General features: G+C 45.4%; 1 protein-coding gene across 3 annotated transcripts in view; it reads left to right on the top strand.

Moving 5' to 3' along the window:
• PGM3 (phosphoglucomutase 3) overlaps positions 1–16,457 on the top strand; it is a 271,507-nt gene that overhangs the window by 228,206 nt on the left and 26,844 nt on the right. For all 3 annotated transcript variants that reach the window (XM_085611024.1, XM_085611025.1, XM_085611026.1), the window contains exon 12: positions 15,986–16,159. In XM_085611024.1, the coding sequence (XP_085467150.1) occupies positions 15,986–16,159 (174 nt within the window). The remainder of the gene's footprint in view (positions 1–15,985; positions 16,160–16,457) is intronic.

Below are 16,457 nucleotides of genomic sequence, written 5' to 3'. Positions count from 1 at the left end.
GACACTGGGCAATATTTACAGGGGATTATATACACATGACCGGGCCAATTGTGCCCCTGTCAGAACCATCACAAAGTGAACATAGTGAATGTAGAACATATAATAAACGTAGAACACAACCAGTAATTACTGGCAAACACTGTACTCAGCATTATCCTGCAACATAAATCATATTATGCTTTCCGTAATCACATCAGGCGTAAAATACATTATGCGCCAACCTCATAAGCCTAAACATATTAGACCATAACCTCCTAATCATAAATCACAGGCATAAATCACAGTGGAGAATAACCTCACAAGCATAAACCACTGTATGCAAATAAGCTCATAAACATAAACCACATTAGAGGCATAAATCAGGATGCATAAATCACAGTACATGAGTCACATTTCCTGCGCACCACACAAACCACATTAGGGCCTGGCGCCCTATCAACCCAACAGTCCCCCTGGCCAGCTGGCCTTCTCAGAGGGCTCAAGTGCCCTATGTCCATAATGTCAGGGAGGCTGCCAATGCAGCAGAATTCCCAAGTGCGCAATTGCGCTGGGGCAGCGGAGTGTACCTCACTCCTGTCTCACTAAAACTGCCCCCAAAGAAATATCAGCCTGAACGTTGCAGCTGCCGCTAATTGCCGTGCAGCTGAGAAACAGAATGTGGGGCTGGGCACTCACTGTGCCCTTTGAACAAATATGCCCAAAACGTTGCAGCTGCCTGCGCTGGTGCGGTGCAGCTGAGAGCAAACAAAGTGAAGGGGCCCTGGCACATCTGGGCCTCTTGAGCCCCACTGGGCCTCTTTAAATCAAATTGCCCTCATCGGTGCAGCTGCCCTCTAGCAGGTGGGTCAGCTGTGAAAGCCACACGGGCGCTCACTGGGCCCTCAGAGTTGCCACGGAGGCTGGGCCCCGATGCGCCCCTCCCATCAGGGACTCTAAGAAAGAATTGCCCCCATCGTTGGAGCGGCCCTCTGTCATGCGGGGCTCGCTCAGAAAATGGGCATCAACACTGTGCCTCGCACAGGCACCAACAACATAGAGTCTTCACTCACTGGCTCTCGGGATCGGCCCTCTGTCTGTCTCCCTCGCTGGGGAGGCTTAATTTGCTCTCTTCGCCGGTCCTTCCTCTGGACATCCTCTTTGGCACCGGGGCGAAGGCAGGGCTCTCCCGGCTCTTCTGTGGACGCGGGCCGGGCTTCCATCGCTGATGTGGAAGTCCCACCCCAGGTCAGGCACCACGTTGCCTGACTTCCTCTCCGGTTGCACTGCGATTGGCAGCCTCCAGCTGGTCAGTTTACTTCGGATCGGGCCGCGGTGGTAACGCAGGGTGGGCACCCGCTATCAAACAAAGCACATAAGCAGGGTGAGCTCCCACAAAGGCAACATAATGCGGGGGTGGGCACCCGCGATTTTAAATAATCATACAGCGGGGTAGGCTCCTGCTAGGCAGGCACAATGTGGGGTGGGCTCCCACTGAAAATAAACATAAAGCGGGGTGGGCTCCCGCTCGGTACGGCATCACGGGGGAATCCCTACGATGGGGATTCCCTTTAAAAAGGCGGCAGCGCTGCGCAGCCCACGCTCTCCTCCTTCTGGGGACAATCAAAAGAAAGCGCTCGCAGGGCGCAAGAAGCACCAAAAGTCCTGAGGTCCTAGAGAAAAGAATACGTTCACACAAAATGTTCCTCTAGGTCCAGGGGGCACAGCTGGGCCCAGGGAAGCCAGCCCACGGGGCCCTACAGCAGGGAGGTAAGCCCCCATGGCGGTTCCTCCTGGGCCCCAGCAGCAGCACGCCCCCAAGTAAGGAACAGCACACCAGCATAGAAGAGAACAGAACCATGGGGTCACAGCCCCTATATTTATACCACACAATCTTTGTCTGCAGTGCAGGGCTTGGAGGAACCAGATGCAACTGGTTCAGGGGGGAATTGAAGCACTTTGTTTTTCAAGCTCCTCTTCCCCTTTGTCAGGTGGGGGCTAAGTGATCAGACACACCACAGGGGGTGGAGCCAGCATTGTACAGGCTGGGCACAGTCCTATTCGGGGTCAGGGGTTTACTACTCCCAATGCAGATGTCCCATTCAGCCTAGCGCTGACTCACCCTGCCCCTCCTGGAGCCACACACCTCCCAGCCCCTGTCACGCACAAGCCAGACATGCAATTCACATCAGGCAGGCAGACACATAGCACACAGAAATGCCAACTTCTAAAAGTGGCATTTCTTAAATAGTCATAACAAATTTGTGCAGAATGTATTATTACAATTCCATACATAAACTCGACCACGCTGCTCCTCCCATATCAGGAATTACCACTGACACACTGATCAGGGAATCCCCAATGCATTCCTATAGGAGGGCAGGCCATACTTACCACATGTAACACAGAGTGCACGCACTTTACACTGGACAGCAGTGCTAAAGTGCCCAGAGGCCTAAAACAACCAACACCAGGTCACAGAAAAAGCTAGGAGCAAGGCAAAAAGTTTAGGGATGAACCAGCAAAAAGGGCCAAGTCCAATAGCATACATCAGTAGAATATTTCTACATTTCTGTTGTAGTCCCACTTAACAAACACAACCACACAGCCGCTCCTAAATCTCCTTCCCTCCTGGCAAACAAAACCCAACAGATTAGGCTCTCTGTTTTTTGCAGCATTTTTCATCTGACCTAAAAGTAACTACATTGAAACACACAGAAAATACAACAGTGAGTAATTGTGGCTCTTAGTTTACCAAACTGTCTATGGCCTTTTATATATTGGATAAAGTATCCCCTGCCATATCCATACGTAGAAGGAGGCCGAAGGCAGAGTTTCTTTATTTAGGTTTTGGAACGCCAAAGTGACTTCCAGTATCCTTATGTATGCTAGGGGGTACTTTATCCCATATAATACATGGTCACGCCATCACTTTTCCACAAACCACTTTTAAACCTTGGTGCATAGCTTTTCCATATGAAAGAGCGGACATATTTGAAAGCATGAAGAATAGTGCAAAATTGACCACATTAAAAACCCACTAGATATTTGTTGCACTTATTAAAAATAAATAAAAGCTGCTGTTGCTTGGAACGTATTAAAAATGCAGACAGATTCTACCTTTTCTGTACCTTTCTAATGAGTGCATAAAATCTGTTCTGTCTGCTTGTCATTGTAACCTAAAACATTTAGCTGAAGAAAGGCAAGCAACGTTCTGTTTTACTTGCTTTAAACAGTTGCTTCAGTTATGCTCCGTCACCTGACCTGCCTTTCACCTCGGCTGCTGGCTCCTGAAGCAGGTATTGTTACTTCAGAACTTGACTGTAGTAACTTATAATAGTAGAGTTCTGACATCTCTTTTTTACAATCGGTGACTGGGTGAGTCACAAGTCGCTGAAATTAAAGACAGACATTTACACAGAGATTACAGAATCCCAAGTATTATATATTTATTGTGGTCACGTAAGCATTTTAAACGTAAATGCTGTAATTAGAATATTTCCAGTAAGTATTGTAATGCATGCCTATCCAGTATATATTGTGTTGGGAAATGTAATTATTTGGGCAGGGCTTACCGGAAGATAGGTCACACTCCTTCAGTAAGCAACTCGCCAGTGACTCGTTTACCCCATCAACACAGTCTGTTTATTTGACATGACCTAAAATCCTGATATTTAATTACAACCACACTTATGCACACAGATGTGCACTGTACAATATGTCGCTCTTATATGAATTTTTCCTCTGTCTTCTATGAGGTTAGATGTAGGATTTGTGGAAATGCTGCCCATGGCAATATACCTTCTTGGAGCAGACTTCTGCTTGTGGTCAGCCTTGTTCTGATGTTTCTGTCCATTGGGACAATGGCCATTGTTGATGTAGATGTTGTTCCACTGACGTATGTTCCTGCTCTGACCCTTGCAATTCGTTATTGCTAAGGGTCTTTGGATCACTTTCATTGGCTGTGGTGTGTTGTCCGCACTCTTTTCTGCTTGATGCGAGTCTCTTTCCATTGGAACCTTTTAGATGAGTGAGATCTTTCAGGCTCCTAATTGCTTCACCTTTTGTGCACATTAATGTGAAAAGATGCAGTTTTTTGGGGGAGGAGTTTGGAGTCAACGAGTACAAGCACTAGGACGCCTGTCTGGACTAGTATTTCTGTTGTGGATACAATTATGTTTCAATAGTCTCACTTCTCTTTCTCTTTCCTTGTATAATAGTAGTGTTTTTCATTTTGCATATGGTATTGTTCTCTTTTGTTGTATAATTGTAGTGTTGTTAATCTTCCATATGGTATTGTAGTCTTCAATGCTCTCCCTAATAGGAATACTTCTGGGGCTACCTGTGTGGTGGAGTGTGGAGTTTTAAGATATGCTCTCAGTAACCATGTGATTGCCACCTGTAGGGATTCTTCCACTGCATGCACTATTCTTAGCTATTTCTCCAGCATTTTAATGAACCTTTCTACCTTGGAGTTGCACTGTAGTCCAAGTTCAGTAATACAGAAGCCCACATGTTCTGCAGAATCAGATAGCTAACAAGAAAATGGTGGCCCATTGTCCATTTTAAGCACTACAGCCCCCCATATGGTGCCAAAGATATTGACTAGCTCTGGCACTACGTGTTATACAGTTGTACTTCTTTCTGTGCATTTCTCTGATTTTGAATTTTCTCAGGTGCCGGATTGGTTCCAGAAAACCTCTCCAGGCAATGGTTTTACAGCATAGACCTGTAATACATAAGACTCCAGTTGTGGCTCCATCTATCACCAGACATGACATAGGCTTAGGGATTATTGCCTACCTGGGACTCAAGAGCTGAATCGAGCCTGCCGTCTTTTAGGAGCCTCAGAGTGGGGACTTCATCTGCCCATACTTTTCGCCATAGCTCCTCGCCAGACCCGCTGCGCGGGTCCCGCTTCGCTGTTCCTGTCTACCTGACTGGCGGTGAGCCTGCCTTCTTTTCCTGAGCTGACTCTGTTAAACTGTCGCTGCGAGTGCGTGTGTGTGTGCGGGACCACAGGGCTGCGAGCTGACCCGCAGGGACTCAATGTACCAGGAGTCCCTGCGTGAGGTCGAGACCCGTAACACCTGGGTCGCTCTCCCTGCCTGCCCCGCCCCCGCCTCAGCAAATAAGTGTTGGCAGCTTCGTGCTACTGCTGGGATTATTGCCTACCTGGGACTCAAGAGCTGAATCGAGCTGAATCGAGCCTGCCGTATATTAGGAGCCTCAGAGTGGGGACTTCATCTGCACATACTTTTCGCCATTGCTCCTCGCTGGACCCTCTGCGCGGGTCCCGTTTCACTGTTCCTGTCTACCTGACTGGCGGTGAGCCTGCCTTCTTTTCCTGAGCTGACTCTGTTAAACTGTCGCTGCGAGTGCGTGTGTGTGTGCGGGACCACAGGGCTGCGAGCTGACCCGCAGGGACTCAATGTACCAGGAGTCCCTGCGTGAGGTCGAGACCCGTAACACCTGGGTCGCTCTCCCTGCCTGCCCCGCCCCCGCCTCACTACTATCCTTATTACTGGCCTCTGCCCCCGCTGCGCGGGAGCGCGCGGGAAGCGCCCGGGGGCTAAGCCTGGGCAAAGGGCGGGCCGTCTAAGGCCGTCCAAGGGCGTACAGGGACGGGACGGGCCCTTTCTCTTTCAATTGCGGACTTGAGGACTCAAAGTATGTTTTAGTTATGAATTTGATGAGAGATTTATTGTAGTCACTGTGTGTAAGTTTAGTTTTATCTTTTTGTCTCATTTGTATTTTAAATTGTATATACTTTTTAATGATGTCCTCATTATCAGGGAAGGGTAGGCGGGTCACAGTAAAGTCAAGTAGCGGTAAAGCCACTGGAACCCTAGATGATTTCATTATCCGGGCCACGGGGATACTAGATAAAGAAATTGCCCTCACAGAAAAGCGTTTGTCTCTGGACCTAGTTTCGGGGAAACGTTCATCCCTGGGACGGTTTGCCTCTGTGGTCACTCCTGAAAAGAGTATAGTTAATGACTTGGAAGCTAGCCCAAATTTAGTCGTAACCCCAGATTTTCAAGAAATACAATGGATGATGTAGCGAACGGCCCAATAGAAGATCGTACTGTATTGAGTACCATTGGGGATGGGAACCAACATTCTAATTTGAACTTGTCTGGGCCTATTCCCTTTCAACCCCAAGTTCTGGATCCTGTTCAAGCAGTTACAAAAATTAGCAAACGTAAAAGAGGGGGAGGTCACATGAAGGGAAGGGGAATACGATTGGGAGATCCCGGTTCTTCTTTGACTCATTGCTGCCAAAATAATAACAACGAAGATTTCTTAATACATATTGAGAAGTTGGTAAAAAGTCTTTTGATACCCTTTACAGAGAGAACACAAATTGTTAACTTAAAATTGGACCAATTAGAGCATTTAATATCAGTTAACACACATTCGCTGGAAACTCTGGCTAAAAATAGTAAACCCCCTGAGTTCTTGGGGAATCGTATTATAACAAAGAAGGGGTCTCAGAAAAATTCTATCCAAAACCAAAGTACTCCATCCCAGCCTATTGTATTTGCTGATTCCCAGCAAATCCCCGTACAGTCAGTTTCAACTAAATATACATTGGCGGCTGATGTGGGCTCTCAGTCAATGTCTGTTACAGCCAAAGCATCAACATTGAGCTCAACTACGTCTAAGCTAGTGGCCGCACCTGAAGCTAAATTAACTCCATTGAGCGGTTCATTAGTTCCGGGTAAAATGGTACCTCCGAGCAAATCAATCTGTGTGAACATACCCCCTGATTCTGCCCCTTTTATGGCCATCCTGACAGGTGTTCCGGTGGTCGCACCGAATAAACATGAATCAAGTCAGGATTTGACAAATAAAGTTACATTTTGGCTCAACAATAATAGACCACTTCCCCCAGCTTCTGCTACAAAAATATTAAGCGTACGAAGGGTCCCTTGGGTTGGTCCAAGCAAGAAGGATTTAGAGGGGGACTGTATTCTTATTAACTTTAGGGACAGGTGGGTCAAGGACTTAATTTGTAATAAAGCAAGGTTTGCCAGAATGGGGGATATTCAATGTATAGGCCTTGAATATTTTTACCCCAACCTGTATCATGCTCCCTTTAATCCTCGCTACCCTGGGTCAAGATTGCAGGGCAACAGTCACTCTGGGTGGACAGAGAGTAATACTGCATCCCGACCTCCCCAAAATCATCTTGGTTTGTGGCACCAGGGTGATGGATGTCGCACGGGGCCGACAAGTTTTAATAATTTTATGCAACTGTCCTATGATCAATCAAGAATGAGATTTCAGGGGGAAGAATACCTAGGGTGGATGCCAAGTAACAATATTCCTCTAAGAAACCGTTTTGACCCACTGGCAGGAATGGAGGGTTTAGATTGACCATTAGACAAGAAAAAGGAAAATGTTTAATTTACTCCAGATCTGGCCATGGGGGAGAATGAGGGGGAAAGGCAGAAGGATAACTCGGTGGTGGATGTTTTCAACCACAATGCACAGCCTAATATACCTTTGGACACTCAGGTTGTCAGTAATTTAGGCTGCGAGCCAAACCCACCTATTATTGGGCACGACCTGGTAACTCCAAAAGAGCTTGTGGATGATAACCTAGGGGAACCTACGCTGTGCCTAATCTCATGGAATATTGCAGGTCTTGCGGGTAGATTGGAGGACGAAGCTTGGCTGGATTATGTGGGTGGCCGGGATATCCTGTGCTTCCAGGAGACATGGAGCAGAACGGGTGGGGAAATTGATGGTTTTCAATCCTTTAATGTCTTGGCGATGCCATCACCAGCTGGGAGGGCTAGGGGTGGGATAATGACAGCACTCCATCAAATTGAAGAATTTGATAACTTCAAAAATAGTGGATACTCCCTGGTACCAGTTGCTCCTGTTGGAAAATTTGTTCACAGAGCCTTTGTTATTAATTAATTGGTACCACAATGTTTTTGATAGGAATGATGTATCCACAATTCAGAGTTTGGAGGAAGTAATATGTAAGGCTCGTAGTGAACGACCTCTATTATTTGTTATTTGGGTTGGCGATTTTAATTGTTCATTGTGCAAATATGGTGGTTCAAATGTGTGTGGTTTCGAGGACCTAAACGAACAGCCCTTGATGCATTTTAAACACACGCCCCAGGGGGACGCTTTAAATAATATCATTGTCTTAAATGATTTATGTATGGTAGAGCCCTGGGTCGCCCCAAATATATCGCCAATTCCAACTTTTCAGGGAATAAGAGGTGCAATGAGCACTATTGATTTTGTATTTGTGTCCAGTAATTTTTTCCATTATGTTAATAGGCTTGAGGTAATACCAAATGCTGTAAGTGATCATAACCCTTTAATGCTATCTTTGTGTGCTCCTGCTAGTGGAAAACATCCGGTTTGGGAGCAACCCATAAAATATAATAAAAATCAGGGTGTTACCATGAAGTGGGGGAAAATAGATGCTGTAGGCCTAGAGGCGGAGATTTTGAATGTTTGTAAAACTGAGATCGATTCATGCCTATTGCCAACATCTGATTCAGACAAGGTCATTGGGAGTTTCGAAAAATTATGCGGGCACGTAGCTGAGCACCTTAAAAAACCAGTGGGGAAAAAGAATTTAAGGTGTTTTAGATGGTTTGATTCCGCATGCTCCGCCTCACATAAATTCCTAAAAGCGGCCCTCATACAAAAACCAGGAAATAAAGAATTGATAAGATCGACTAGAAGGGCCTATAAAGAGGCCATCACAAAGAGGAAGCAGGAGTTAAAGAACCGTGCCTGGGAAGATCTAGAGAAGGCCTCTGAGTTAAAAGATAGTAGGCTCTTCTGGGAAGTAGTAAATCGTCCCCTGTTTAAAAGTGACAACAAGGAAAGCATAGTGACGCAGGTTACCGGTGAATCTTGGGAAGCTCACTTTGGCAAAATTTTTCATCCCAAAGCAATATTACCCCCGGATCTGTTGGATGATGCAGGGGTTTTGGTGGTACCATCCACAGCATCGCTCCTTAGCTCTTCGCTCACATTGGAAGAGGTTGAGGAAGCCTTGAGGAAAGGTATACTATTAAAAGCCCCGGGCCCTGATGCTGTCCCTTTGGACTTTTTTAAACACAATACTGAAGTATGGGCCCCATTACTGTTGAACGTTTTTAGGGCTGTTGTTATTGGTCGTATCCCTGTATCGTGGAAGGAGGCAGTGGTGGTGCCGATTTTTAAGAAGGGCGATAGGTGTGATCCCCGATGCTACCGCCCTATATTCTTGATTGATGCATCATGTAAATTATTGGGAAGGGTCATTTTGGCCAGATTGGAAACATGGGCAGACTCTGTTGGTCTAATTGTGAATTCCCAGTATGGATTCAGAAGTGGGAAGGGGACAGTTGAACAGTGTCTGAATTTGGCGCTAATTATTGGCAAGTACACGAAGGCAAGGAGTTCTGCAATTTACCTTGCCTTCATGGACTTGTCAAGCGCCTTTGACACTGTTTGTAGGAGTAAGTTGTGGCAGATGATGGACGACATGGGTTTTGAGGAACCCCTGGTTACACTTCTCCGCAGATTGCATGCAGCAACGTCCGTGGTCATAAGGTTTGGAACTGGGGGTGAAACAACAAAATCCATTCCCTCAACTGAGGGGGTGCGTCAAGGCTGCATTTTGGCGCCTTTTTTGTTTCTAGTATACACAAACGGATTGGAGAAGTATTTGTTGGACCACTGTTGTGACTTTCCAAAGATAAATGGTAGGAGTATTCCCATACTTTCATACGCAGACGACACTGTTTTAATGACCCTCACTGGAAATAGTTTGCAGGTGTGCCTAGATGCTTTTAACACCTTCATGCTGGACCTTGACCTGAAGGTAAACTTTGCAAAATCTTTTGCAATGGTCTGTGGTCCAAAAGGGTCAAAATCAAGGAAATTTGTGGTGAATCACTTTACCATTGAAAAGGTGGATAACTTTAATTACCTTGGAATCCTTTTCAACAACAAATTAAGTTGGGCCCCATTAATGAAGGCTCGAGTCCTGAGTGCCACCCGCTCAGTAGAAGGTCTTTTCCGTTTTTGTGGTAAGCTGGGTCAAAAACCTGTTGCGCATCTTAAAACCTTATATATATCCAAATGCTTATCTGTGGCCACCTACGGGGCAGGGGTATGGGGGATCGAAAATCCCTCAGTAATACAGGTGATGGAAAATAAATTCCTATAACGGGTATTATTGCTCCCATCGGGCTCATCAAACAGTTTTTGTCATAATGAAATGGGAATGACCAAAGTGACTGACATTATCCGTCTGTCGCCCCTATTATTATGGGGTAAAATTTGGCTATCTGATGACCTGCAGCTTTCCAGAGAAATTCTTCTGGACTGTATGAGCCTGGATAATGCAAAGCAGATCCCTTGGTTGTCCTATGTCAGTGACCTGCTGAACAAGATAGGTTTGGGTTATGTTTATAAAAATCCTGAAAATATTCAGGGAAACATAAAAACCCAAATTAAAGCAAGTTATTGGAAATTTTTAGACACACCTTGTTTGGGAGGCCCAACTAGTTATGTACCTAAGTTACAGCATCAGTTTTATCTAACTTTCACAACTAATGTCCAATGGCGGTTTTACTTTACGAGATTTAGGCTAAATATCCTTCATTTTCTCTTCGCCTTTCCTAAACAAGGGGGCTGGTGTGAGAGGCTACCCCCTTGTCCTTGCAATGACAGAGATAGCCAAAGTACCATACATGTTGTCCTCTTTTGTTCTTTATATCAGGAACCAAGGATTAGATTTATTAAGCCTATCCTGAAGGGGCGGCAACCATGTACTTATAAAGATGGCTACGACTACTTGTTGTCATTATCTTCTGTTGAAACTTGTTGTGCCATGTTAAATTTCATACGAGTCTCACTCCAGATTAGGAAACGCTATGGATAATTTAGCTGTAGGACTGTATTTTGCCATGGGATTTGTATTTATGCTGTATGATAGATTTTTTTTTTTTTTTTTTTGTGAAAACCTTTATTGTACATATAAATCAATACAAACATGGGCCTACAACCACCAGGGCCGGCCGCTAATATGTACATGATCAACAACATCAGGGCAGCAACAGGCCCCCTGGGGCCCAGCCGAATTAACGAGTTACTGAGTACACCTCTGTATGATAGATTTTTAAATTACAATTATTGTTTTATAGATGGATCATCTTAATTGTGTGTTTTAAGGTTTTTTAACTTTGTGCTTTTATGATTCATTGTATGAATCGAATAAAGATTTTGAACTGAACTGACATAGGCACTGACTGGTGTTGTGGTGCAAATTCCTGTTTTTACACTCCTAGCCAACACAGTTTGGGTGCTCCTCTTCTGCCTTTAGAGATTTCCCAGTGTTTTTGACGGTTATAGTTGACATGCTAGGTCAAATGTAATTTCTCACAGATTCGGGGTTTAAGCCCTGCAGGAACTATTAATTTCAGAGGAGGATATCTGCTTATGGTATCTGGAGCATCTTTCTTTGAATAGTTTGCTTGCATGCACCCAAAACCACTCAGGAGCAGGAGGCCAAGTTTTTGCTTCCTTAGAAGGAGATTGACAAAAGATCTCTTCCCCCTCTCACCCCAAAAGCAGCTACTATCTCTTCACCTCATTCTCCAAGAGCTGTCCCAGCTCCCCAATTGCAAAACCCGTTAACCCATTTGATTTGTGCTTTCCCATGGGTCAGCATCCTGGTGTCTGTGAGAGCCTCGATCCTTTCAAGATGTTTTGCTATTTTTAATGTTCTAAACTTTGCACCTACTCTTGCATATCACCGCCTGGCAGTCTGGACTCTTAATAGATACTTAGCGGCATTGCATTTCGGCCTTCTTTATCAATCCAGTACCTTCCATTGGCAGGTGTTTAAAAGGTTTATTTTGATGGATATTTTTAACTGCAGATTTCACTCCTTTAGAAAATCCCCAGACACCAGGTCGCATCCGGAGAAACATTCCAGCAGTGCTCTCGCACACTGGTGGTAGGTGACCCTGTATGGCTCCATGTTGACACCATATCTCCCTGGAAGTGACGCAGCAGACCCACATGTAAGAACCACTCCTGCTCACTGACTTCAGTTTTCCAAGTTTGTTGGTATCTCAATATCTCGAAATTTACAAACTGTGTGCTAGGGAACGATATCCCCACCAAAGATTACAGTATTCAGACCGTGCTGAGATTGCAGAAAGCAGGCGTTGGTCACAGACTCCCACGATATGCATTTTTCAGGGCACTACTTAGTTATGTAAAATGTGTCCTCATGCACTGCAAGGCAATTCAATTAAACTCTGCATCACCAAGCACAAGAAAAGATCACGGTTAAAATATACAGCCTGCTCTGAATCGTGGGCCCAGTTGCTGTCCTAGTCTGAAGGCCTCTCCTGTGAAACATCCTCTACTCAGGCAAAATCTTCCAGTAAGTCCAAGTTGAAATCTAGACATAGATGAAAGAAAGTAAAGTAAGACTCAACCCCATTTCACCCCTTAAAGTCTTGCAATAAGGCATGAGGCCGTAAAGATACAGATCACCCCCTCTATTCTCCTCTCTGTCCAAACTAACCCTGTAGTCTGTTCCTGTGCCCACACATTTCCCAGACCAACGTCGACCCCACAGCAGATAGCTTCCATTAAGAAGGTCCTGCTGTGGATATTTGATGTGATTCTGGCTCCCTCTAGCATGCTTTCAGGCCCCACAGGAGCTGCAGGGGTCAACAGTCTGACTTCCACCGACCAGTCCGGTCCCTATATTAACTGTCCCTAGGTCCATTACCAGGTCGCGCTGACTCCGCTGTTGACTTCTACTCTAGCAGCAAGGTTCCTTCTGTGCTGGTACTGATCAACTAAATCAACATTGGCTCGACCCAGCTCTATGTCACACTATAAAACCACGAAGGGGTTACCAGTGGTTATATAGCCGGATCCATTAGTCCTTCACATGCATCTGTACCAGCAGAGGATTCATGCTATCTCTTTGGTTCTAATTAAGACCTAGTGCCAGAAACACCTGATATCCCTCAAGCCATTGATGATAAGGGGGGTGGGGGGGGGGGGGGGGGGGTTACAGGTTCCTTCGCCCTCGCTTTACTGAGGATTAATTCTGTGCAGACCTGTGCAGTTCTGTGCAGACCTACAAAAACTAATTTTCTAAAATAGAGTTAAACTTGCCACTTGGGCCACCAGTTGGAGAAAGCACTTTATTTGCTGTAGTGGTTCAGAGGGCAGCTGAGGTGCCTCATTTACAGTTGCCCAATGTAGAGACAAGACTAATTTATTGACTGAGATACTTCAACCAGGGCCTGCTTCATTTGAGATGTTGTTGCCATTTAATTGAGCCCTTATGGATGCCCTTCTGGCTACTTGGTGTAAGCAATGGCCATACTCCCAAGTCTGTCGACCTGTGGCTAGGCCACATAGCCCGGCCCAGTGATCTGCACTTCCTTACTGTGCACCTGACACTGGGGAGTTTGGTTGTCAAGCTTCAACAAGCAAATATGATTAAAATTCCTTTCCGGCTAACCTGAAAGAGTTGATGCTCTTGGAAAGAGAATGTTTTCTTCAGCCACTCTAGCACTCGGATCCATAAATGCAGTTTGAGTTCTATTGAAGTATACCCATGACTATGAGATATAGTCAGTAACATGTTGCCACCATTCCGGCGGATGTCAGGCTCTCGCTATCTCAAACAATACATGATGGTCAGAATGGGTCTGGACACTAGGAACTGCATGGACAGAAGTATTGGTACCAGCGTCGTACACCGAAGACATGCCTAGATGTGGGCAACCAGTTTTCTGGTGATGTGCAAGCGTCCTTCATGGACATGGCTTTCAGTAGCTCTAGGTTGAGAAAAGGCTGATTCAGCACAAGAACCATTAAACGATAGTCATGCCACGACTCACTCTTTAGGGCTCTTGCTGATGGATAAGCACTTTCCCTATCAATGCAGAAAATACAAGAGTAGGATGTTAATTGTTATTCCTGCTGCTTTCTGGACCCAAAAAGGTTGGACGTCTTTGGCCTATTCTTGACCTGCACTTCCTTCAACACCCTCCCCTTGAAGGAGAATTAAAAGTGCTCACTCTGGCCCAGGTCTCGTCTGCCCTCGACCCTGGAGACTGGATGGTGGTGTTGGACCAGCAGGACACCTATTTCCATATTCCTGTCTTGCCGGCTCATTGGCACTAGCAGTACATTGTGGGATAGGATCATTGAGTTCGCTGTGCTCCTTTTTGGTTTCATTACCACTCCTTGGGTGTTCACTAAATTGATGGTGGTGTTGGCAGCACACCTTCGGAGTTCAGTACTGCCTACCTTAATAACTTTTAGTTAAAGGCAAGCTTGCACCGGGCAGTCTATATCTCAAGACTACGGTGAACCTCTTGCCATCTTTGGGGTTCACTATGAAAGTGCCAAAGTCAAACCTGACTCCTTCTCAGACGCTCCACTTCATTGAACCCATTCTGGATACGGATTGATATTGTGCCTTTTTCCCTGGCCAAGAGACTTCAGGATGTGATCCCGATCTTTCAGCCTCCGTCCTGAATTTCAGTGAGGTCAACTCTCAGGCTGCTGGGACTGATGGCCTCTTGCATCCCGCTGGTCGAGCACATCCGGTGGCATATGCGGGCTCTGGAGTGGGATCTGAAGTTCCACTGGGCCTACCATCAAGGGGACCTCTACAATCGTCCTTCCCCGTGGGCCAGAGTCCATAGCCCTCCCTGCCTTTTTCTGTCCACCACATACTTCTGAGGGGTATGAGAGGCTTTGTTGGCTGGACTCAGAAACTACCCTTCGTTTTTAAATTAAGCGCATACTTTGCTGGTGCTAAGAAAAGGGCCGGGGATAATCCTGGCAAGAATAATCCTTTGCATAAAATTGGGCCGTGGCCACCAAGAAGAGCCTCCCATGGGCCTAAGGGTTCATTCCACCAGAGACAAGGCTGCCATGACAGCAAGGGGTGTTCCTGTACTGGATATCTGCGAGGTTGCTGCGTAGGCATCCGTATATATCTTCACCAAGCATTACTCCATCGACAGTCAAGTCTGCAGAGAGATTGATCCTATAGAACTTCTTGGTGTGAGTCCACTCCTCAGCTGACCTTAAAGCCCATCTTATATGCAGAAACAGTGGCAGTTTAAACCAATCATTCAAAAGTGAATCTTCCTTTCGGTGTTTCATGGCACACCGCTTACAAATGCAGACCCTGATTTCTTTGGAAATAGCAGCCACCCCATAATGTCCACTTGGTTTATAGTTTGGAGTCAGACAATCTCCTGGTCAGTATGGAGCTGTTGCTGGGTTCTTGCTTCGTGGGCAAATCCGGCCACGGAGCGGACAGCAGTCCATTTCCTTCCATATTAATTGTGCTGCTTCTGTTAGCAGAATATAGATTTGTCCGCCAAATATTTCAAACTTATTGAACAAAGCTCTGCAGTACTAAACATGTAGCTTGCCTTCCTCATTGTCATTCTTGGCATCAGGGTAGGTCAGTCTAGAAATGCAGGATTTTTGCATAACCTACACCCTTTTCAGTGTTCTTGTTAAGGTCTGCTGGACAGAAGTGTTCCAGAGTCCTCTCCTAACAATTTGCAGCAGTTGAAACAGTTGACTTTTCCTTACACGTTTATGATGGTTTTTTAAATATTCAAGGTACAAGCAGGATTTGAAAATGATCAAATAAGGCCTATCAGTTTCTGCATTTGAACATTAAGGCACCACTTCTCCAGCCAGTTGCCCTCTAACCCGTTCAAACCATAATCTTTTACTATATTAAGTATCTAAATAAACATATGCATTGCTAAATATATCAAACAGTTACATTTGGTCAGTTTAAAAAGGAAGTGAATGTTAGTGTGTTTTACGTTATCAGTTGCTTTTTTGAACTTGTCAGTAGCACATTTAATTGTTAAAATGCTGCCGGGAAGCAAGGTTGTATTGTTAATTTCAGAAGATAAATGATTTGACAATTTTTGATTATTCATGCGATTGCTCCTGCTAGGTTTCTGACAGAAGAGTAATTGAAACTACAGATGCAGAGAGACGGGCAGTCACGCCACCAGGACTGCAGGAGAAAATTGATGACCTTGTGAAGCAGTACAAATTGTCAAGAGCATTTGTTCGTCCATCAGGAACAGAGGATGTGGTTAGAGTCTATGCTGAGGCTGACACTCAGGTCAGAGCTTGAACATTTTGTACTAAAAATTAGAATGTTTTGTTTGGGAGTGCAGGGTCCGCTGTGAATTGTCGTACTAAAGAAAGTATGTCCATGTCTAAAAAGGTATTTATTAGCCAAACAAATTGTATCTGTAAATCCAAGAGAAGGACAACAGGGGGATCCCCTAGGACCTCAAATAAGCATAAGGGGCACAAGAAGAGACAAGGCTCACCTTTATTGCACTTCATACTCCAGTGGAGGTCATGTGATGAAACTGATGCAGGATTCTGAAGTCATGAAAAATTGCCAGTTGCTT

Source organism: Triturus cristatus, chromosome 6, assembly GCF_964204655.1.
Source record: "Triturus cristatus chromosome 6, aTriCri1.1, whole genome shotgun sequence".
Taxonomy (NCBI): Eukaryota; Metazoa; Chordata; class Amphibia; order Caudata; family Salamandridae; genus Triturus; species Triturus cristatus.
Note: the sequence above shows the minus strand (reverse complement) of the source record. Positions and strands in the feature narration are given on the sequence as shown.